Source organism: Trachemys scripta, chromosome 12 (genome assembly GCF_013100865.1).
Source record: "Trachemys scripta elegans isolate TJP31775 chromosome 12, CAS_Tse_1.0, whole genome shotgun sequence".
Lineage (NCBI taxonomy): Eukaryota > Metazoa > Chordata > Testudines > Emydidae > Trachemys > Trachemys scripta.
In genome coordinates this window covers 8073487-8098627 of record NC_048309.1, presented here as the reverse complement: position 1 = coordinate 8098627, position 25141 = coordinate 8073487, and the positions used below count along the sequence as shown (strand labels likewise).

At 41.7% G+C, this 25141-nt stretch overlaps 1 protein-coding gene across 4 annotated transcripts in view; it reads left to right on the top strand.

Moving 5' to 3' along the window:
* Positions 1-653: 653 nt before the first annotated feature.
* Positions 654-25141, top strand: part of OSBPL2 (oxysterol binding protein like 2) — a 55754-nt gene continuing 31266 nt past the window's right edge. For 2 of the 4 annotated variants that reach the window (XM_034786594.1, XM_034786595.1), the window contains exons 1-5: positions 654-725; positions 2131-2268; positions 4757-4859; positions 18447-18530; positions 22957-23120. In XM_034786594.1, coding sequence (XP_034642485.1) covers positions 23084-23120 — 37 coding nt within the window. In that variant the 5' untranslated portion in view covers positions 654-725; positions 2131-2268; positions 4757-4859; positions 18447-18530; positions 22957-23083. Of the gene's footprint in view, positions 795-2130; positions 2269-4756; positions 4860-18446; positions 18531-20475; positions 20600-22956; positions 23121-25141 lie in introns of all 4 variants that reach the window. The other 2 variants (XM_034786592.1, XM_034786593.1) reach the window with 2 other exon arrangements.

Genomic DNA, 25141 nt, shown 5'->3' with positions numbered 1-25141 from the left:
TTTGTATACATTTGACTTGCATCTGAAGAAGTGAGGTTCTCACCCACGAAAACTTATGCTCCCAGTACTTCTGTTAGTCTCAAAGGTGCCACAGGACCCTCTGTTGCTTTTTACAGATTCAGACTAACACGGCTACCCCTCTGATCCATAATCCACAAAGTGTCATAGTATGCAATTAGGCAAGAGATTTAATATATGCAAAATATTATACAGTGCATCCAAATACCTGGAGTATGCAAAACTAGACAAAGTGCGTAAGCAACACACACCTTGAAAGCAGGGTATATAATGCAGGCCAGATGCCACTATGTGCCAAGTGTAGTAAAGATAATAGATGCAGTGCCACGTGAATATGCAGCACTAGATGTAAAATGTACATCAGTGCAATATAAACACCCTTACATTTAATAGTTTCTCTTCCTACAAGCGTACCCGTAGCAACCAAGCTTAGGCCAGCTTTCTCCTCCCTTATTTGCATAGACACGCCCTCCCAGAACGCCATTGGCCAGCAGGCTCACCAGTGATGGTCGGGCCTCTGCGTCCGGGGCTTGGCATCAAATTAGCATGTGCCCCGCCCCGCCGGCCCTGATTAGGCAGTTTGGGGGTTGCCATAGCCTCGCCCGGCTTTCCCGTTGGCGGTTTGGGCTGTCAGTCAGGCGAACGCTGGGGGCCGCACTTCCGCCTTGGTGTCAGCGGGTCTGGGCCCGGGGCTGTGGCGGGAGCAGGTGAGCTAAGGCGCCCGCGGCCTGCGCCCTGGCGGGACCACCGCAGCCGGGGCTGCCGCCGGGGCCCAGGTGGGACCCCGGGGAGCGGCGGGGGAAGGGGAGGGAACTAAGGCTCCCGCCCGGGAAAAACAGGCCCCGCTCTGGGCTCCTTCAGCCCGGGGCAGAGACCCTCCGCCGCCCGGCCCCTCGCCCCGGAGCCCGCCGCCTGGCGGGGAGGGACCCCAGACCTGGGGTGGGGAAGGGAGATGCCCCAACTTGGAGGGTAGCCCCCCCCACACGGAGACACCCTCTCCCTGAGGGGGAGGGGGAAATGGGGGAGAAGCCCCGGATCAGACCTGCTACCCTGGGAAGGGGACCCCCAAACTGCGACCCCCACCCTGGTAGGGAGCCCCGTTAGCATCCCCCGCCTGCGGGGCAGGAGGCACTGATTAGTCAGTTGGGGTGAGGCCACTTTCTGTTGCAGGCAAATGGGTAGAAAAGATCCTGAAAGGTAGGTCGAGGGTGAGGGGAAAGAGCAAGGTGCACTCCCTGGGGAGCGTATCCGTCACCCAGGAGAAATGGAGCTAGCCTGCATGCTCCGGTATGATGGGTCACTGCTTTCCCTCCCCTGGCAGGGGATAGCTGCTATTGGTTGTTGTCTTAGGGCTCCATATAGAATAAGGTGGTAAAGCTGGACAAATTATATTAGATCTAAATGGTATGGCTAGATCCTTCTGCCCCTAATTTACATTGCAGAGATGCACTGAGGCTTACCACCATATGGGGCAATGTGTTTCATTACAAATTCTTCTTTAAACTGGAAGGCTTCTAATCTGGAGGAGTTGGGAACAAGAACTGGCAGAAGGTGCTGAAGAACCGTTCATAAGGAGAACAGCTGACATCCTGTATTTAGTCAGAGCAGAGCTCCATTCCTGTGTGACTTAGGGAAGGAAAGTAAGGCAGGGAAAAGAACAGGAGTACTTGTGGCACCTTAGAGACTAACAAGGTGCCACAAGTACTCCTGTTCTTTTTGCGGATACAGACTAACACGGCTGCTACTCTGAAACCTGTCATTATGCAGGGAAAAGAGTTTGCTATGTTCCTAAAATATGCAGAAGTGGAGCTTGGTTTCAGCATGATTCAGGAGTATCAAGGTGCAGATTGCCTCCTGCTTGAAGTTGTCTCCCCCCAACTGCCACTCACAGTCCTTGTCAGTACATACCCCCTGATTCGCTATTCTTCCAGCTGTCCCCAGCATCCCCCTCTTGCAGAGCTTCTGAAAAGTAGCAGGCAACCTGGAAAATTGTGGAAAAAGGCCGTTTTTATATTTCACAGAGGTTTGTGTGGCATGTTAATAAAAAAGTAAAGTATGTGGCCATTTGTCTAACATGGGTTTTAATCTTATTTATACTGTCTATTCATTTAGCTTGTGAACTCCTTGAAGGTATGGTCTGTCTTCCTGCAACTCTTACGGGCCAGAACTTGAAAACTGCATGCCTAGAAGCACATGGTTTTGTGTGTGCCTGTGTCAGTCTTGCAGCTCCACCAATGAATATCTGCAAATGTACGTACAATGCTAATCAATATTTATCTTCTACCCTTATCAGTTTTCTTGATTTAAAACATGTTTTGTTTAAACCTTCAAGTAGCAGAAGTGAAAGGGACATTGATTTGCAGTGTATTTAGGATGAGAGTATCTGTTTCATCTTTTTCCCCCATCTGTCTTGCTCACACACGTCTCCCTTTCTTCAGCATTGTCTACACCCCCAAGGAAAATATTTCAGGGATACTGATTGCATGAATGGCTGTTTCTTTTACTGATCCTTGCAAAGGTTGAGCACATCTACACTGTGGCATTCACATTGACACCTGGGGGCAGCCACATGCATCACATCTTACAACTGTTCTGGGACACCTGAAACTCCACAGTGCGCTTTCTGGAAGCAGGAGTTCTTGGCAACTTCCAAATTTGAGGCATTGTGAGGCAGAGATAGTGATAGGAGAACTGGTTGAAGTAGCACTGAAGCACAAGGCATTATAAGCTGTTGTTTCTTACAGTGCCTTTTCATTTAGTGTAGACAGAGCCTTCCTCAAAATAATTATTCACTCAAGTTGTGTGAGTGACTCTTTTTGTAATGGTTTAATAGGAAATGTGTTAACCTTTGTATCTTCTTGTTCACTTAAAAGCAAAATAAAGTTTTATAGCACCTGAATTTTAAATGAAGGTGTGCTGAACATAATGGACAGTGAATCTGGGAAGACTAATGAGTTGTTCTCTGGGCTGTACAGTGAGAGAGTTGAGCAGAAACTGACATGTAGCTGCCTTCTGACTCTTGAGGGAAGTTTCAGGGAAGCTGCCCATCAGCACACCTCAATTGACTTAACTTCAAAAGGCAATCTGATGATGAATTCTGAAAAGGAAATATTGAAACAGCTGCTCTCAATACCTATGATATGTATTTCATGAAGCAGAAGACATGCTCTTTTTCCAAAATTAATTCCTTGGACATGCTAATGCAATTTCATAAACAGATCGCAGAAGTTCAAGGCACAAAAAGCTAGTTGGATTACAGATTCCATCCCTGGGAATAGTTGAAGAACAGTCGTTATTCTGGAGTAATTTACTGTAGATTGGACTCCTAAAATAGGTGAAGGATGAGAGACTTGAGACTGATTCAAAAGCTTAATTGTGTGCATTACTGGCTACATAAATGTACTTGGTTTAATTGTTGTAGCCATTTGGGGTCACTTTCATTGTTGGATATTTATACTCGTTTCCTTAGTTTCATACTTCAGAACAATTACCATGTTCTCAGAAGCTTTCCACAGCGGTTAAAAATAATTTCTTACCTTAGCTGGCAGCTTTTATAAATAAAACGATAATGCTACTTGCATGTGTCTCTTTTTTTCAAATGAATGTAACTATGTGTACTTCATACTCCTCAAGCTAAATACAAAATAAGCTTCCCAATATCTTTCATTTAGTGTCTCAAAGCACACCCAGCAATCTTTTTGGCCTTAAGATACTGTATAGTATTTAAGTCGTTTTGCACAGATATAAATGTATTCCATACAGATAACTGCTTGAAACCAGGATTTGCACATAAGTACTCTGAAGTTTTAAGTGAATACTCATTTGCATTTGTCATGTAAGGCAATTTGCCCTTGAACATTCTAGTGTTACATCAAACTCCTTGTTATTTAAAACTTCCTCTTACACGTCAGCATTCTTTTCTTGTCCTTCAATCGATATTGATTTTGTCACCTGATTAATTAAAATACCTCTTGAAAAGAATTTTTTGCTCTAGATACTTAAACACCATAGTGTCACAGATTTTTAGTATGTTTGTTTACAATTCTTGTCATATTCTCTGCAAAATAACTAGTATGTGTGATCTGCATTCTGTATTTTTGCATGAAGTATTAATATTTTTCCAAAACATGCGGTAAGTATACTTAGAAATCTGCCTTACATTTGTAATTCAGAACAGTCACGATTTTTTTCTAAATTAAATGGGTTGATGACAAGCTTGTCACAGGAACTTCCTCATCTGGATGAAAGAAATGTGGATTGTGAGCAATGAGAGAATTGGTAAATCTGCTTGTAGACAGAGTTTATTGGAAGATGCTGTATTTTGAATACTTTCCAGAGCATAATGTAAAAGAATTGATTGTAAATGAATGTAGGATTTTATACAAACATATCTTGTTTAAAATCTTCTGGCATGTATTGCTGTGGATTCTGCAGTGTAGGATATTGCCCTCAACCTTCACCCTTTTAAATAATTCACTTCCAGAAAGAGTGTGTGAGGACAGAATAGTTTTTCTTTGTATTCTAAAAGACTCAACATAGCAAATTGCATTAAGACACTAAACAATTAGAATGTGTCAAACGGGATTTAATCTTGGTCTCAGATATGCTTTTAAAAATACACGGTGAGCCAGCTGTACAAAACGAATGTCTTAATTTTCAGGATTAATGAGATATAAGAATAAACTGAGCCTGTTTTTTAAATTTGTTTAATCATACTTCTATTTTCCCTTTATTTTAGAAAACAAATCCCTGGCCTTGGCAAATTCTGCAAAGTATTTCAATATATTTCTCTGTATACAAGCATTTCATTTGATCACCTGTTATAAATACTCCAGCAGGAGGTAAGATCGCTAGGAATTCTAAAGTTGTCTAAAAATCTTATGGTGTTAATATGCTTATTTTTTGTCCCAGATTTTCAGCGGGTAGAAGACCACTTTCACCCACAAAATGTACATGAGTTTGAGTACCTCGATTTTGTTGTTGTTGTGTTTGCAGATACAGCAGTCGCATGCACATGTGGCTAACGGTGCATGCAGTTGCAGAAATGGGCGTGCACTTCTGAATTTGGCCCTTTCCATCTTATTATCAGTATTATAAATCTCGGAATCAAAGTTTCAGATGTTAGATATCTTTGTTGATGGTAATTGTGTTGTTAATTCAGCAGTGTTGGTAAAGATGTATGTATTGAAAGGAGAGTTTTGTTTTGAACAATGTGGTTTTTCTAGAAATTTTCAGAAACCAAGTGTTGCTAAACAATTTTTTATAGTAAAACAAGAATGTTGTCTACTGTACTTCTAGAGTTACAAATGAAACTACAATACATTTGTTAGTGACTGAGTGTGAGGGTTATTGACATGTTGCAAAGTGGACTAACAGTAAGAGGAACAGCATTTTTTATTAAAATTTTATTTGAAATAGATATCCTAGGTCAAGAAGTTAAACTTTCTTAATACTTTAATTCTTGAAGACCACAAACATGTTAGACTGATTCCTGTTTATGTAAACATTTGTGCAATGAATATTGCTTTTGAAGAGATGGCACTATAGTAGAAATTCTGATTTTACTAACTTTCAGTAAGTTCTCATCATGAAGCCCTAAGTAAGTAGTCTGTAGGACTGTTTGCATGTGTTAGTGCTGCACAATTGGGTTCTGTCCCAGTAATTGCTGATGTATATAGAAGCATGGTTGTTTACTGGTAGCACTTTGCACTATGTTGATAAGTCGCTAGGGCTACAACAGCTGACTTTTTTTGTTTTGTTTCGTGGCTATTTTCATGATGCTTCAAGATTAGGTCTCCATGGAAATGGCTGATAGTGGGGTACCTTGTACAGAACAAATGTATGATTGGATATGTATGAAGAGAATTGATGAGCAGTGGCATTATGCTTGATGAGATGCTTCTGAGTGCTGATGCATATAAACTAAACCTGTAACTACTCTTTACTGTTCTGTGTTTTCTGCCTTGCTGTTGTATACAGTAACTGATCCTGTAATCCTTAAATTTTAATGGTCACGTAATGGCGTTGGTCACAGAATGTTAAGTATGATTAGCTATGGTGCCATGTGAGCAAATTGGTATGTTGCTTTTCTCTTTTACTGAACATGCTAGAGTAAGTGGTATTCAAAACCATCCCGCGGATTATTTGCCTGTTGCTAAGAGCTCAGGATTCTTGTGGGCTTACAGTGTGGTGCTTATGTACTGCAGCAAAATGGGTGGGTAGTCCTACTATTATACCTCATGTACCAATTGCTTAATGCTGTTCTGCTTAGGATAAAAGATCTATTATTATTTTTTTTTAAATTGTTCTCTATAAGAAATTGTCCCCAAAATGGTCATTATGAAAATAAAGCTCTTTCTTTTTTTTAAAAAAAGACGTATTATTATGACTCTTTCGTAGGGCGTTTTAGCTGACGTGGAGGAGGGGGTTGGCAAACTTGGAGGGTTTTTTTTGTACATTTTGGTGCATTTAAAAATATTGTGTTGTGTGCTTTTTTTTTTTTTAAAAATCTTAAAGGCGGGACTCAGTGGCATGTGAGATTAGTAAAGGTATATAAATCTAGGGCAGGTTGGCGTTGAGACTGAACTGCCCTCTCACATCAGATATGGTCTCTGCAAGTCAGCGTTGAATCACACTGGTGACATCACGAGTGAGTTGGTGAAACTTTCAGTAACACGGACTGCTTTATGTTCCTTGCTTCCATCTCCGTTTACAACAATCCAGCATCATTCACAGTCGGCGAATTAATTCCATTTCTATTTTTTTAAACAACTATTTGGGGGGAAAAGACAATGTTCAGGGCTCATTTCAAACTGTAGGATAACATTCTAGTTAAGGATACGATCCATGGAAGTCACGGATTCCGTGTCTTTACCAGACCTCCGTGATTTCTTCAGCTTTGGCTTTCAGCAGCTGCGGCCAAGGCTGTGTGACACTTCAGCTGGAGCTGGGGCTCTGCTGCTGCCCGGCGGTGAGGCTCCGACTGTCATTCCTCCGCGCACCCCCCCCCCCCCCGGGGGCCCCCCCCCCCGTCCCCCCCCCCCCCCCCCCCCCCAGTTATTTTTAGTAAAAGTCAGACAGGTCACGGCTTGTCCGTGACTTTTACTAAAAGAAACTGAGACAAAAATATTAACCTTAATTATAGCCATACTTTTGAACAGATCTTCTGGCATTTAAATCCCCTGGTGAGGTGGGAATGGGAGGAAGGCATTGTATAACAATGCCAGCAGCATTTCTAGTGTTTCCTAGAGAGTCTGTCTATGAAAGGGAAGGATAGTATAAATGCTTTTATAAGTAAGGCAGTTAGACAAGAGCTAGCACTAGACCATGCAGAGCCTTCAAGATAAAGATCATGGACTTTATTCATTGCTTTATAAGGAACAAATGAACATTTCTTGCTGTAAAAGTTATGTGGGGAGTAATTTGGCTGTGGATTTGTGAACTAAATACAGACATTGCAAGGTTTTCCTAGGTATTTACCTTCAACCAAAGACTTGCATGATTTGCGACAGGATGAAACAAATTTAAATTTCAAGTTTTGTCAGTAGAACTGGAAGAAAAGATATCAAATTAAGATTCACTACTGCCATACTAGGGAAATTCTTTATTAATATGACCTGCAAGTGGCTCAAAGATAACGCCACATGTACAGACACTAGGCTTGTTCTAATGGAATTTACTAGCCAACTGTCATTGTACTACTAACCCATTCGCAACCATTTTCCCCCAAAGGGTAATGAACAAGATAATTTCCTCTAGGAACCAATAAGGGACCATGAAGTTTACAATTTAGTGAAGAAATGTGAGGTTGTTTTTTTTTTTTTACAGAATCAGTAGTGATGGATTGTTTTATCTGTCTCATTGCTATAAGTGTAACATTGTATACCTTGAAAATAGTGTTCACTAAGTGCTTTGTGAATATAAAAAACAAAGTAACATCATAGGCTTTAACATTTATTGGGGAGGGCAGTACAACATTAGATTATTTCTCAAGGGAAACCCATAGGGTAAGGTTAAAGTTGGCATAATCCCAAAACAGTATGGCTTCAGATGGCAAAGGAGTAAATGTGAATGTAAGGTTCAAAAGCAACAGGGCAGTAATGTTTTCTGATGGAAATATTACTGAAGGTCTGCATACCTAGGAGAGGAAAAATTGATCATCATCTTTTGTATGGAAATAGCAACATTTACAAGTCGATAAAGATTTGAAATCCATTGGAGGGCTTCAGGGGATGCAGAAGTGCACCTTTGCTATACCTCCTGGAAATGAAAAGGTTGGGCAATGTGTTTTATGGTTTGGAGGTCTCTGCTTTTGCACTGTGGCGAATCCTTGATTCTCCATTTGTGCATCAAGTGCATGCATCTTCCATATAACATCCTAACATGGTTGATGGTTGTCCGCTATTTTTGGTGGTGCAAGAAACCAGGCAGTTTGACAGTGGGATCATCTATGAGGTGCTTGTTTACATCAGAGCCTGCCCAAAGCATCTGCCAGGTGTCTTCTGGGTTGAAGTTAGATACAGAAGAGCTTCTACAGCTGCTCAGAATGGCCGGTGGGACTTAAGATGAGTATGAGACGGGTGAACAAGTTTATTGTGGAGTGGGAACTTTTTGGTTAGCAAGAGCTTTCTTGCGCTTGTGCAGCGTAGCCATCTCTCACTGCCTGGTTGGAGGAAGGATGTTTGCAAGGAGAATTTGGTAGTGTGTGTTTGTAGATATATTTGGCTGACGTGTTGTACGCCAAACATGCAGAGATGTATTAGCAGTGTCACCGCCACTCACCTCATCAAGCATTCTAGAAATGAGGAGATTGTGACCTAAATTATCAGTTTAATAACACACTCCATTTGTATGGCACTCAAAAATGAAAGGCCTGGAGTACCTAATCAAAAATCATAACAAATCAGGTTGAAGATTAGATTTTATAATAGAAATAAATGCAGTTTCAGAAAAGATTAAAAAATGGCAGAGGGCCAAAATTTCAGCTGGGCTTCACCCAAACCTTTTTTTATTTTTTCTTCTGCGGTGTACATAGAAAACACACAGAAGCACTTTGCATTGCTCTCCACGTTGGAGTTGCCTGTTGAGGGAGTTTAATTTCTCCAGTGCAGATTTTGGTTGAGAATGTTGTTGCAGTCAGACTTTGAGAGGAAACAAGTCTAACTTGCTGAATAATTCCTCTTTTGTGTTTCACTAGATATCTGCATTGCTTTTTTCTGGTTGAAAGAATAGTGAGAGCATGATGATAGCAGCAGGTATTGAAATACACCTCTACCCCGATATAACGCGACCCAATATAATGCGGTAAAGCAGTGCTCCGGGGGGGCGGGGCTGCGCACTCCAGCGGATCAAAGCAAGTTCGATATAACGCGGTTTCACCTATAACGCGGTAAGATTTTTTTTTTGGCTCCCGAGGACAGCGTTATATCAGGGTAGAGGTGTAGTCAGTTTTAATCGGTGAACTTGTAATGCTGTTTTAGACCTGTTGTTGATAACCTAATTTCATAAATCAGTTGACTAAGATTAATAGTTATTGAAGCTTTCAGTTAGAGATGAAAACACTAGGTTTTGGCACTTTCAGGAGAGCTGTAAGAAACAGACATGAATATTTATTTCTGTTCCTTGAAATACAACTGGTATGCTTTGGTTGAAGTGGAATCTGCAGGAATTTGAACCCCGGCTGTCTTTCCAGGAATCCTGTTGTATGACTCCTATTCTTTACTCTCCTGGTAGCCTTTATACGAACATGGAAAGTGTCCCTTGCAGTTGCCCTTTATAAATATGGGTTGTCAGTTTGTGGTGGGAAAGCTGCTTTTTAAGAGCAGTGTAACTCTTATGGCATGTTTAGGCTGGCCAACGCTATGTGTAACTTTAAAGCCTGACCAAACTATTTCTGTTAAATTTCAGTTTGTTACTATGGTGGCTTTTTGCTGCATTAACGAAGGGAGAAAGAAGTTTAAAAACAGCACATCTTTCCAGAGGTCACATGATTTTAGTAATAACTGACATAGTATTTATACGAAATAATCAGCCTTAACAGAACCTTTTCCATTGGCCTTTGTGATTAAAAAGCAATTAAGTGAGGTTTTGTCCCCATCTCTTTTCTTTGTTTGCAAGCATTCATTTTCTAGGTTTATTAGCCTTCTTTATTACCTTGTCTTAAACATTACCATGATATCATTGGGCTAGCAAGACCTCTCCAGGTCTTTCAGGAAGGTTAATGAAAATGCCAGTAAAATAATTCCTTTATGACATTTCAATTTATCCTTGCACTTGTGTTAAACATAAACGACTCAAAGATTTGACAAGGTAAAGGAACCATTTGTGCTTGTTTCATTTAAATTGAGGGTTAAAAGCAGCTTTTTCTTCTGCATAGTAAAGTTTCAAAGCTGTATTAAGTCAATGCTCAGTTGTGAACTTTTGAAGGAATCATAATGTTTTGTTCAGAGTTACAAACATTTCAAAGTTACGAACAACCTCCATTCCCGAGGTGTTTGTAACTCTGAGGTCCTACTGTACAGCCCAACAAAGCTGGAATCTGTGTCTTTAAGAATCTGTATTCTTCATTTTAAACATAGTTGGGTGATGTAGCAATTTGCGAGTTTTCCAGCACTTGTGTATAATGCAAGGCTTCAACTTTTAAGTTCCTCAGGCAAAGGACACAACAGATATAGTCAGTCAACCAAATTTCAAAAGTCATCTTGGTGAGCGACATTCCATTCAAATTAGCTATGGCTACTCCTGCTGTCAGTACTGACATTTCCATAGACACATAAATTACTCCTCCTTAACGCCAAACTTGTTTTGGTTAACTATTCTGCTTTTCTTGGAGACATTCTTTCAAATTGCTTTTAAGGCTGAGTATGTCAGGAACTTAAAGTGCAAAGGGGGGAAAAGTTTATATCCTGTACTGTTAGAGACAAAGGTTTTGTTTTTTTTCTCTAGGATTTACAATTAGGGCCCTACTAAATTCACCATCCATTCTGGTCAATTTCATGGCAATAGGATTTTAAAATGAGTCGATTTCACATTTTCAGGTGTTTACATCTGAAATTCCAAGGTGGTGTAACCGTGGGGGTCATGACTCGTTCTTCCCCGGCACGGCCCCTCATGGGGAGATCAGGTCTCCAGGTACCTCCCAGGGCTTCAGGAAGCTCTGTGGCTGGGCAGCAGCCCTGGAGCTTCCTGCAGCTGGAGGAGGTTGCCGGAGCTGGAGGTATTTGCTGACATCAGATTTAGGAATATTGGGCTACATTCCAGGTACTGGATGGAACTCTCATGCCCATTCCCTCCAAACGTGACCCCATCTGCCCTCTCCAGTCCACCGTGTCCCAGTCCTGTCTCTCTTCCCCACTCCTGGCTCCTTGTCCCATCCTGTTCTCATCACCTAGCCAGTCCCATTTTCCATTCCTCAGGCTTTTCTTATCCCATTCCCAATCTTTTAGCCCAGCACGTCCTAGTCTCTGCCCTCCAAACTCTCTGTCCCAGTCTACCTCCACTGAGGCTCCTTGTCTCTAGTTGTCTTGTCCAGCCAGTTTCAGTTCCGTCCCTTGCTGGCTACTCATCTGATCTCTTTTTCTCCACCCTGGCCTCCGGTTGCTAAACCCCGCTCACATTCCCTCTCCCGACTGGCTCCCAGTCTGTCTCCTTCCCCAAGCTCCTAGTCCCATGTCACTGTTGTCTCCCCTACACTGGCTCCTTGTCCCAGTCTCTTTGCCCAGCTGGCCCCACTTTTTCCCCTTGCACTCTGAACCTTCATCAAATCTATCTCACCTCACCTCGTCTCCCTTGCCCCACTGGTTCTCGGTCCAAGTCTTGACTGCTTCCAAAGCCCTAGATTTACAGGTTACAGTACTAAATTGGCAATATTTTATCATAATTAAATTAAGTGTGTGGGGGTGGGGAAATGGTCTATAGAGATCAAGAAGAGACAACTTTTGGTCTGTGGTGATGAGAGAGCTGTTTTCTTCTACATATTCATGAAAAGAGACACTCTTAAAATATTCTATTGCTCTGTACAAGAATTAGGCTTTTGAAGGCAACGTGTCTTCAGTCGCTAGATCATCTGATATCCGTTGCTGTGCAGTACTTAACTCTTTCTCTTTGGCATTAGTCATAACCTGATGACTGATAACTGCGATAAAACTTTCTTTATCATACACCATTTATCATAGGCACTTAAGTGCCACTGTGGTGAATGTGGTATAAATACTTACAGGGCTGCCCGGGGGGAGGCAAGTGGGGCAATTTGCCCCGGGCCCCTCAGGGGCCCCCGCGAGCCCTGTCCGAGAATCAGGCTAGACGCGCCTTTTTAATTTTTACTCACCCGGTGGCGGTCCGGGTCTGCGGCAGGGGGCCTTTCAGTTGCTCCAGGTCTTCGGCGGCAGGTCCTTCAGTGCCGCCGAAGATGCGGAGCGAGTGAAGGACCCACCGCTGCAGACTTGGAGCGCCGCCCGGTGAGTACAAGCACCACAGCGGGTGGCGCCTTTTTTTTATGTCTGCTCCCCTGCTTTGCCCCAGGCCCTCTGAATCCTCTGGGCGGTCCTGAATACTTAGATTCTAGGTTGACCCTGGTCTACTGGTAATATTCTGCGCTGGGGCTGGGAAGATGGTCATAGAGGTAAACTGATTTTCAAGAAATGAGAACTGCCAGGAAGGCCTATGGCATTTTGATACAAATGACCTCTAAAGAAAATGATCTACCCAAATTGAATTGGAAGCAAGCAGCCAAGTAAACAGGAAACATGAGAAATTGAAAAGAGCTTGGAGAGGCTTTAGCTCTGTTGATTTGTGCTGAGCTATTTGCTGCACTAGACGGTCTATAAGGTGGTCAGAATGACATATGTTTGTCAGACTTTGCCATAAACCACAGGCAGCTTCATCCAAATATTTTATCCATCAGTCAGCAATTCTAAGGGTATGTCTTCACTACCTGCCGGATTAGCGGGCAGCAATCGATCTAGCGGGGATCAATCTATCGTGTCTAGTCTAGACACGATAAATCGACCCAATAGTGCTCTCCTGTCAACTCCTGTACTCCAGCACGGTGAGAGGTGCAGGCAGAGTGGACGGGGGAGCGGCAGCAGTCGACTCACCGCGGTGAAGACACCACTGTAAGTCGATCTAAGTACGTTGACTTCAGCTATGTTATTCACGTAGCTGAAGTTGCGTACCTTAAATCGATTTCTCCCCCTCCCCGCCCCGTGTAGACCAGGGCTAAGAGAACTTGTAGCTGGCCAAACGAAGATCGATGTGCATTGGAGAGGAATGATAAAGTAGCATTCTTATTACAATAGCAATATATGCCTAGGCCTAAGGGCGGGGGAGACTTTTTCCTCTAAAGTGTCCTCTGGCTGATGTCAAACCCCCTGTAGTAAGGGTTAGATAAAGGTCTGATGTCTTGACCAGTTGGGGATGCAAGTGTCTTTAATTAGTGACACTTAAAGCATGGACCGTGGTGTTAAGTCAACTCCTGTGGCTCTGTTCTGTGTGGTTCCTTTTTTCACTTTATAGTGTTAAATCAGATATCCCCTCTTTTTAAACCTTGGCATCTTTCCCAGTTTTATTTATTTCAAGTGGTTTTTTTGTAGCCTTCTTGGACTGCTGACTGAAGGAACAAATGGTCTTCCCTTGACGTTGATCATGCCTAATTATTTTAGGACAAAGTGGCGTTTTGCACGGTTTCCCTTTTTTATGAGGTAGCCTTCTAATTCCACCTCAGTCAGGAGGTCGTGTTTACTTGTCTTTGTTTAGATCTTTCCTTGAAAGAATAGTTGCATCAGTTTCATAAACGATGTTTCACATTTTAAAATAGCTTTGTGTATTAATTTGATTTTAAAATATTCCAGCTGTATAGACAGGTTTCAGAGTGGTAGCCGTGTCAGTCTGTATCAGCAAAAACAACGAGGAGTCCTTGTGGCACCTTAGAGACTAACAAATTTATTTGGGCATAAGCTTTTGTGGGCTAGAACCCACTTCATCGGATGCATGGAGTGGAAAATACAGGAGCGGGTATAAATACATGAAAAGATGTGAGTTGCTTTATCAAGTGTGAGGTCAGTCTAATGAGAATTCAATTGACAGCAGGATACCAAGGGAGGAAAAATAACTTTAGAAGTGGTAATGAGAGTGGCCCATTTGTTAGTCTCTCAGGTGCCACAAGGATTCCTTGTTGTTCCAGCTGTATAGAGAATCTTACAATGAGCACCAGGATGTAAACGTTCAAAGCACTCATGGAGTCATAGTAGTTAAACTCCCACTGGTGTATTTATTAATTTAAAAGGGGAATTATACAGCTAAAATGTGTGCAACACTTGAAAAATCCCGCCCCACCCATGCTGATTTCCTGTTTCCGTTAAAGATCACTTATGTAGATCTTCAGTTAGACTTTTACATGGAGTCCACTTGTGTGAGTACCAGTACTTGGTGTCCACAAACTCTGCCTGCACTTTGCAGATGCAAATACCTGTTAAATGTTAATGCTTGCATGCGCCTCTAAATAGTTTGATACCTACCTGCATGCAGGTAGGTGTTAGCATTTGCTCCCCTGGAATGCATTGGCCCAGTTGGCTGTGTGAGTGCTACTGCGAACACATATGTGGAAGTGTTTGCAAGTGCAAGGTGTATGTGCAAGTATGTACAGGAACAATTGTGTGGAAATCAGGTCCCATATACCTTCATGAAAGGCACACTAGATATTGCAGCATATTTTTAGGGTTTTAACTTGGCTGTAAATTGAGATTAATTTAAACATTCTTGGGTAAGAGAGGTGGAAAATGGCAATTTATTCTGTGAAGAATTAAATATGCAGTAAGTTTCAGTAACAAATAATGAAATATAAGACATATGTTGGGGAAAACTATTCAGTGTGTGGACACTTGGTAGAAGTGTTGACAGTTCTGTTTAGACTTTTTTTAGCTAACTTTTGTACATCTATGAAGTACAAAATTAACTTCTTAAATATTGTGTTTCCGGCTTGTGGAGCGTCTTTAGGGGTTTTTTAGGTGTCTATTTTCCTTATGTGATGTGCTCTACAAACAGGGCACCATGATTATGTTCTAACTCAAAAGGTTGAATAAGAAAAAAATACCTGTCTAGGATTTGTGACTTTTAAAACTTCTTTATTTTCTTTAAAAGTGGTTTGATCCTTATTTCTAAAAAGGAAAAAAGTACATTAGCCAAACTTGGGATTAAATAAATGTGAAGCTATTCACTGGAAAAGGATAAGGCCCTGATCTTGCAACTTGTTTTGCACGGGTAGAGCCCTGCACTTTCACTTATGCCTGTTGATTTCAGTGGTCTGGCCTCTTGGAACAAGTTGCAGTATTAGAAATCTAAAAAAGCAGTGCAATCTGCTAGATATTCATGCTTTGCCTAAGAATTCAAGTAGTTGCTACTGATAGAGTGGGGGAAAGAAACCCAGTGCTTTGAGTTTACCATGAAAAGGGGAATTGGGAGAGACCGTTATGGTAGTTCGAAAACCTGAAGATGAAATTAGAAAGCCAAGGAGCCAAGCCTTTTGTATGATTTGAGATAGAATACATAATCGTCTAATGCACAGAGGAATATACAGACAGAATAACTAATGCATACAGTACCTATTGCTGCATATTACTCTTTCTATCCTGCTGATTATAAACTATTATTTGCCATATCAAGTGTCTTAAGTAAAAAATAGGGAGGTTTTCTTATCCAGATACTTTGCCTTGTAGTGTTTAAAGAAACTAAATTAAAGCTGGAAGTCTCCTATTGTACAATAACAATAGTAAAAGTTGAGTACCATATTCAGATACTATTCGATTTTTCTTTTTGGTCTTATGTTTTTGTAAACAAGCCTTTCAAAGGCTTTCCTTCCAGTCATATAGCTTATTCTACTGATGAGGGTTTTTTTTTTTTCTTTTTAAAACTTTCCTTCCTTACAGGGGATATGAAAGGATTAGTACCTGTAGTTTCTGTTGAGTAAATTTCTGCATGTGCCTTTTTGGCTTGAGTACTTGGTGCTTTTGTGCAGTGCGTACTGCGACAAATTATTTGACATGTCCATTCTATTGTGAACATTGCTACATGTTTAATGGCTTTACACTGCTTTGCCCAGAAGTATGTCCACAGGTACCTGGCTATGCGAAAGTGTACAAACTCCCAGATAAATTGCTGGAAATGCATTGGCATTTCAGTTGTGTACCTTGCTTTGATCATTGGGAGTCAGGTAGCTTAAACCCTGCATCAACCTTTAAAAATGTAATACTGAATGGAGTTTGTGACCACATGACTGGTGTTTGGAATTTGATTTCAGTCCCCTAAATGTTCTAATTTTTTAGTCACTTGGCACTAGAATTCTTATTTCAAGATTGGCATTTGCATTACTAAACCGTGCTCTAGGGCAGTTTGATATTTGTGATACCTTGTTTAACCTGTTTGTAGTTGGTTTTACAACACCATCAAAGCACAAGGCTTATTTAAGTGGGACCAACACAGTAATCCTCTGATCAGAAGATACCGTAACATCCTGTAAACTTCTGGCAAACAGAGATGAAATCCATTCAATACTATGATGGTTTGTATGGGAGAGACCACATGACTGTCGTTAGCCTGGTCTTTTAAAAGCGACACAAGCATCAAATTATTCCCACTCTGATTTGGGAAATATGATACCGTTGAGATGTTCTGAACAACTAGCCCATCACAATGTAATGAGGATAGGAACGAAGAGGAATTAAACCACAGATCATTTGAAAAGCAGAAAGTGTCTAAGCTAAATTCACAAAGGTGCCGAAAGGCCAAAATTCCCTGCTGCATATGGGTTATTGGAACATTCAATATTTTTTGATATTGACCCTTTCAGTTGAAAGGCTCCCAAAGTGCTTTAGAGCTACTGTACATACTTATCATTCAGCCACCATTGGGAATGGACAGCAGCAATAAACTGAGTCACTGAACAACAGTGGGGGAGGGGAAATTATTAGCATATTATACTGGTGAAAACCCTACGTTTAAAACCTCTGTTTCTAAGGTGTCTGAACTCTTTTGTGAGGTCCCTCCAATCACCAGTTGCCAAGCTGCTTAGCTTCAACTTTTGGCTCTGAATAGTTTTGGTGTTTGCAGCATTTAGAGAAAGTCGGATTCCTGTAATAGAACAGGAAGCACATTCCAGCACTATATAGGTGTTTGTGATGTCATTGGCTGCTGCATGGGAAGCAGAACCCAGGATTTGGCTTTGGCAGGTAACCGAAGGGGCCAATGCCTTCCGAAAGGATTTGTGACTTCAGTCCAGCCATGGGTAGTTCTGGCTCAAACTTTTTAAATAACTTTATCAGCTTAACATTCCTCTTTTATCCTATTCTTGGACCTGCTTCTCATTTGTGCTGATGTAATTCCGTTGACCTCGGTAGGAGTTACCCTTCCTTTTACATGTTGTATCTGAATCAGAGGCTACATTAGACTGTGCTTTGGCCTCAGTTTGCAGGCTTTGTTCTGAAAGATCATCACCTTTTGATTTTTTGAGAGAGGAACACTGTATCAAACCATTAGTTTGGCCTTGTTGTCTTGTCTTATCTGTTTTCTATTTCAAAACTGACCAAACCACTTTCCTACATATCTGGGCTCCAGTTCACTTACTCATTATCAATCTGCATCCCAGAAATTTGTTTTCACCAGTTTATTAACCCCGACAACACATTTGATTGTTAATTATGGCATCACAAAAATGAGACAGCTGGGAGCTGAGAACAGGAATTGGAATGGCTTCTTGTGTGACTCTGGACAAGTTGCTTAATCTTCCTTTGCTTTGTACAATCAAGATTAAACCTAACGTTAAGACCCCGCAGAAGACTGTCAAGAGGGGAGCCTGGGCAGAACAATTCAAAATGTCCTAGAGTTCAGTGGATGGGAGAATGCAGTGGAGTAGTGAAACCAACAACTTTCTTGATACTTTAAAAAAACAAAAACAAAAAAAACAACGTTGTAGTTGGACAGCCCTGGAGGTTGAGATCCTATCTACTCAGAACAGGTAGAGCACAGGCTGTGCAAATTTGCATACACTGCTTTCTGTTAAAGTCTCCGCCTTTCCTAGAGAAACTGTTTCCTCTGTGGGAGGTAGCTCACCTTTTGTTTCCATTCCATGCTTGGTTGTCAGTGAGGATTGTGATCTCAGTTTGGTTCTTGGTGGACAGTTGTCTGAATTTCTAATAATCGATTGCAAATAAATCCAGTGACTATATCTCTGAACTGGATGCATACTTTTGACCTGGAGTTAAAAGGTGCTAAACCAGTATCTTGAGCCGTCCAGTCCTTTCCCACAACATTTTTGTATTTTTCTTTTGCAGCTCTTTTTATTGAAGTCTTTGTTTTTGGTTGCACAGCAGAGAGCTTGCTGTACTTGAAAGTCCTGTATGAAGTGTAAATGATGATCTCTCTATCTTGTTTTATTCCAGATAAACAGTAATTTCGTCTCAAGCTTGCAACTGAGGGATACTTCAGGCTTTCAACATTGTTAATACACAAGACTGCTTCTTAAAGTGAGTCTGCTTTTCATAAAGTGTTACATAAAACCTCAGTCCGTTACTTGAACAATGAGTGAAAACTGGTCCAACCTTTGCTCCTGCTTACAAATGCAACAAGATGGAAAAAACTTCGATGGCTCACGATTTTTTTTCACACTGACATTTATGTTGAAGTACACATCACTACAACTTCTATATTGGCTCTAAATAATAGAATTCTCCTTCTTGCCCCTTCAACAGAACACAAACTGGGAGTGGGTAAGGGAAGAGGTGGACGTGCCATGTTTTCAGTGGGTAGAAGCCTGTCTTGTACATGAAAATTAGCACAATTTATATGTATGACTGCATGCCATTTAAAACTGGCATATTATATCGTATGTTTGCTATCACTGTTCTAGGTACGCAGATTTTGTTTCTATGTAAAACAAGCACATACTTTTAACGTGTTTAGCACAATGACATACAACTCTGCTTTCAGTAGGTCATCATGAACAAGGTGTGGACATGGCATATAGAATATTTAGTTTGAAATTCAGATTTTTTTCCTTTCTTTTCTGCTCTTGGTTCCCCTGGTGTGTGCATGTGTATAATAAAAATTGGCTTTAGTGAAACCTGTGTAGGCCACACAGTGTGAAATAACTAATTCAATAAACATTCTTAACAGTGTTTTTTTTTTATAAAATCTTTTTGGCCTTTTGAATATTTCTGCGTTCAATGAATGTAGGTAACTTCTTGAGTTAGGAATGTAATGCAAAACCTTTTTAGATATTGTCAACATGGAAAAGCAGGAGAATAGTCTGAGAGCTATATCTTCTACAAACACTATATATTCAGCTACAGAGAGAATATTCAGTGTAAACCACACTAAATAACAGACTGCTAAATTTACAGCAAAGAAATCTATTCTCTCTTAGCGCACCCCCTTACCCTGAGAATAACCAAAGGAACCCTTAGGGTGGTTGGTTGGGTATGACTACACAGCAAAGAAAAACCTGCAGCTGGCCCATGCCAGCTGACGGGCTTGCTGGGTTCGGGCTGTGGGGCTGTTTCATTCTTGTGTAGACTTCCACGTCTGGGCTGCAGCCCAGGCTCTAGGACCCTGAGCGGCGGGCAGGTCCTAGAGCCCAGTCTGTCTCAACCAGTTGTAATTCTCTCAAGGCTGATGCTTTCAAGTTCAAGTGGCCTACATTACTGCAGCCTAGATGGGAAGCAACAAAGGTGTGTTTCACAAAGGACAGGTGGTCATCTACAAGGGCATTCTAGCCAGCTGGAGATGACATAGCCATATCTGCAAGTAACAACTTCTGCCAACAGTCGGTGTTGAACAGTTCAGAAAAATTCCTATGTTGCAGGCTGCCTTGATGAAATGTGGTTGTCTCTCTCATTAGTGGACTCAAGGCATGTTTTCAGTTGGGTTGTCTAAGGGTTAGATGACAATGGTAAATACGTTGACGCCTGTCTCTCTGGTAGATGTGACAATATCCTGCAACATTTGGGACAAACTTTATTGAATTAAGTTAAATCTTCTATTTTTAGTAATTCATTGTATTCAAAATGTAAATCCTAGAAATACGGGCCTGGAAGGGACCTCAAAGTCATCAAGTTAAGCCCTTTGTGCTGCGGCAGGACCAAGGAAATCTAGACCACCCCGGTCAGGTGTTTGGCCAACATGTTTTTAAAAACTCCAATGATGGGGATTCTGCATCCTTTTCTTCCTTGGAAGCCTATTCCAGATCTTAACTCCCTTATATTAGAAAGTTTTTCCTAATATCGACCCTAAATCTCCCTTGCTGCAGATTAAAACCATAACTTCTTGTCCTGGCTTCAGTGGACATGGAGACCAACTGACCTCTTCCTTTTTATAACAGCTCTTAACTTCTGTGAAAACTGTTAGCAGGTCCCCCATTGGTGGTCTTTTCTCGAGACTAAACATGCCTAGTTTTTTTTTTTTTAACCTCAGGTTCTGAGCTGAAGCAATGGTGAACTTGTGACCACAGGAGAAAGCCCTGTTTGAAGGACTAATCGCCAACCAAAGCCCTTGTTGGAGTGGGGGAGTGATTTCTGCTGAGTTTATTAGCATGCATGTAGGTTCTTTTATTGTTTTTAATATATTTTCTTTGTAATGCTTTTATCTTAAGAATAAAAGTTCTTGCTTAGAAAGAACTGTGTGGTAATTTGTGACTGTGGCCGTAATAATATGTACCATCTCTGAGGAGAGAAGCGAAGCAAGGCCTGTGTTTAGGCAGACTGTCTTTTGCTGGGAATATCATAGGATAGTCAGGGAACTATGCTGCCTAGAAATACCCTGCTCAGAGGGAGTGGGGGGGGGGGGGAGAGAGATGCAGGTCTCCACCCAAGAAAGCTTTGGGCTGAGAAGCTGGGAGCCTAGAGTGAGTGCCTTTGCTGGACCATGGAGGGGAAATTCAGGTGCAGTTGCCCTGAACTGTGGCACTGTTAGTGCTACTGCTTCCAATGTTGCTTCTGCTGGTAGTGAATTATGGCCAGGGTATTCTTGATTGTGACTTAGGAGCCTGTCTTGAAGTACACCTCTACCCCAATATAATGCTGTCCTCGGGAGCCCAAATATCTTACCGCGTTCTAGGTGAAACTGCGTTACATCGAACTTGCTTTGATCCACCGGAGCGCGCAGCCCTGCCACCCCCGCGCACTGCTTTACCGCGTTATATCCGAATTCCTGTTCTATCTGGATGTGTTATATTGGGGTAGAGGTGTAATAACTTAAGTGGGCTATAGAATGGTACTAAACAAACTTAAATGTTCCACTGTGGAAGTTCCTCTGTCCGAATGAAGAGCAGGAAGGGTTGCATTTGTATCGGGAGTCGCATGGTTTTTGTTCTGCAGGAAAAATTAAAGGGATTTGAAATACAGCTGGAGTCACTTCAGCAAGAAGCTAAACTGGATAAGAAAAACAGAGCTATCCCAAGACGTTACAGGTGAAGGATAGAATGGCAATGGTTTTTGTTAATCCAAGTGGAAGTGCCAGAGTTAGTTCCCCCCCTAGAAAACTCCTCCTCTTGCAGGTGAAGTGGGATCTTTAGTGACAGCGAGTAGTCAGGACTTCTAGTACTGTTTTAGTTGTATTATGTTGTTGTTGTTGTTGTTCAGTGCTAGTGTAATGTATTAACTTAATGCATGGTTGATTAATTATTGAATCTTTAAACCTACAGTATTCTGGAAACTGCATATAGTACTAAGTATCTGGTTTTTCTGCTTTGGCTAAATTGAAACTGAACCAAGTGTAAATGTTTTCAATACATAAATGCCAAGCAACTGAAATAAATCAAATCTAGCCTATGCATCAAGCCTACCCTGGTGATTTCATGCAATTTGTTTGCAGTGTATTTAGCTGCACTGTATGTGAGAAAGTGGCACTATCTCTTTTCCTTGTTCACTCTTGCCAAAAACAAAACCACCAGCTGGCTTTATCTTGGCTTGCAGCCAGTTGGTGCAAGAGTTGAGTCTGGCAGTGGCTGACACAACTGAGTACCTGCACTGCGAATGACTTTCCAGGTCTCCAGAATGGAAATAGCTACGTAGTGCCAAGCTTTTCTGCAGAGGTAACATTCAGGGTTGATAGTCACTTTCCCTCCCTGGCTCCATACAGAGTAGATCCTAAATAAATACATTAAATTAATGGAGATAGGATCTTCCAGATATAGGATATCTCCTAGAACTGGAAGGGACCTTGAAAGGTCATAGAGTCCAGCCCCCTGCCTTCACTAGCAGGAGCAAATACTGATTTTGCCCCAGATCCCTAAGTGCCCCCCTCAAGGATTGAACTCACAAGCCTGGGTTTAGCAGGCCAATGCTCAAACCACTGAGCTATCCCTCCCCCTGGGTGGTAAGTGTGCTGGTAATCTGTTTTGCCCTCTAAGAGGGCAAGTTTTCCCTCTACCAAACACTTTCTTCCTTTGCTGCTACTTGACTGCCCTGGCTTCCATCCGCTGTATGACACCTAGCTTTGCTGCAGGCCTCATTTTAAATATAAGTATAAGTAAATTCAAAAACAGTGTTTCGCAATTATTTTTCTTAGTATAAAGTCACCAATATAGACTATAATCCCCAAAAGCTTTAAAAATTAAAGCCAGTGGGCAGTATGTAGTATAAATATATAGAAAATGATAGTGTGGATAAATTGTTCTGCCATTCCTTACAGTAGTAGATGATACAGTATTGCCCATCTTTGGAATAATTTGATTTTTTTTAATTAAACCTATTTTGGATTTATATTCACTCCCCCCCTCCCCCACTGTTATTAAATGCCAGTGGATATAAACATAAGGATTCAAGTGCCTAGGTTTTCACTTGTCAGGGATGGGGAAACTGGAGGATATGGGTTTTGTAAGGTTTTTCCCCAAAATAAGCAATGTGAAAGCACTAATATTCTGTCTTTTCCCCCCCCCCCCATCTTCTCAAATAGATCATCTAAAGTGACTTGGTATTTATGAAGGAAGATTCCATTCCACAAAAATGTTTAATCTTTAAATTCAGCAAAATGATGCATTAGAGGAAGCCAAGTTGGCGGTTCAAAGATTTCATACTGAAGGATGAATAGTGAAGAGGAGTTCTTTGATGCCGTTACGGGTGAGTAAAAGCCAAACTGCAAAATAAAATTACAGTTTGTATGTGCTTGTGGCAAGCCAGAGTATAAAATCTGTTGTTAAGAAATCAAGCACCATTATTACAATCTGTGATGAAAACCATTTGAAGAGAAGAAAAGGGAATCCTTTTATTGCTGGTTTGAGCCTGTCCTAGGAACTCCTTAATGCTGGCTCTCCCTATAGCCTTGAATAAATTGTTTAGCCTCTCTGCCTCAGCTTCATGATCTGTAAAATGGGGATAAACTCACTGGACTGTAAAAAGCAACAGAGGGTCCTGTGGCACCTTTAAGACTAACAGAAGTAGTCTCACTAGACTGGTGAGGCTTAATGTTTGTAAAGCATTTTGAAAATGAAAACTGTTACGTAAGTGCTGAGTGTTGTTTTAACTTCAGTGGAGAACTTGTCCCACGGTGTTGAAGTGGAAAGTGTTTTCTAGTTAGAAATTCATTAACATAAAACAACACTCCCAGTGTAAGGAGCCAAAATCTTTGCTCTCCTGTGTTGCCCTCAGAAAAGCAAACATGAACCTCTTGACACCTGAACGTTGTGTCACAGTACTTTCCTTTGAACTAATAAGGAACACTGGTTGTTTGTAATAGTCTTACATGGTTTTAAAGGTGAACTGAAATGCTTTTCAAAAATAAATTTATATTTTAAAAAAACATTTAAAGATCCCAAGGTATTAACCTCCAACTTCCTGAATGGTTTTCCAAATGTTGAGGAATGGGAAATATTGGAAGCTGGCTGACTCCGGTGATTTGCTCCCTCCTTGCTGGAAGTGTAGAGTCATGCATTGGACCTGAGAACCCCTCTAACCCTGTGCTTATCTTATTCTTATGCAAAAAGAAAGATGATGGGAGGGAGGAGAAGGAAAAAGTCTAGGCAAAGGAAGCTCCAGGTCTTAGGATGTGTCTACAATACAGCAGCACAGCTGTGTAGACGCTGCCTACATCAATGGAAAGGGTTTTTCTGTCTGTGTAGTTAATCCATCTCTCTGAGGAATGGTAGCTAAGTCAATGGAATAATTTTTCAGTTGACCTAGCCATGTCTCACCAGGAGTTAGGTTGAGCTAACTGCATCATACGGATTATGAAACTTTTCGCAGCGCTGAGTGATGTAGCCAGGTCAATCTAATTTTTAAGCATAGGCCAGGCCTAGGCTCTTTAAAGGGATGAGGCCCCATTCCAAATCCAACTGCTTTTTTGTGTGGGCTTGGAATCACAGTGCTTTCAAAGTTTGCCTCTCTTAATTCAGGGAGCTGGGGCTGCCTGGCTTTTCCTGTTGTGAGTTTTGCTGCTCCCAGACCTCTTCTTCCACTGGCTGCTGTCTTTCCCTCCAGCACACTGTTCTGGTATAAGTTTCCCTGTCCTTAGACTTCTGGCATGGTTTAGATAGGGAGCCATGTTCAGTGCTGACTTTCTGTGGCAGGTTTTCCTGCTCCCCCTCCCACTCCGTCCCCCAGTGTTATCTTACCAGTAGCAGACTGTCCTCCCCTTGCTGTCCTCTTCCCCCATCTAGCCATGTGGTTTGTAGCCTGCTGCCCTCTCAGGGTAACCTTCCAGCTTGCTAGTCTGTACTGCCTGTCCCAAACCCTGCAGAGCAGTGGTTCTCCACCCGCAAGCCATTTGTGGCCCAATCAGCACTAATATATAATATAGGGTGGATGTGGTCCACATAACACATAGAGAGCTGCATATGTGGCCCAGAATGGTAAGTAGGTTGAGAACCACTGCTGTAGTGCATTGGAGTGAATCCCAGGACTTCCATTTAGAGGCACCGGCTGGTGTGGTGGTGTCTCACCAGTGTTTGGAACAGGCCCTAAGGTCTTCCTGCAGTTGTCTACCTCACCTCTTTGTGCTTGCCCTTCTTTTTGCTGCTCCCAGCCCTGCAGAGTATGCACCTGCCACAGACTCCCCTTGTTGGGCCTCTTTAGGTTCTGGTGGGTCCTGATTCTAGCCAACCTATCAGGGTTCTGGGTTGGTCCCCATGTCCCTGATTTAGATC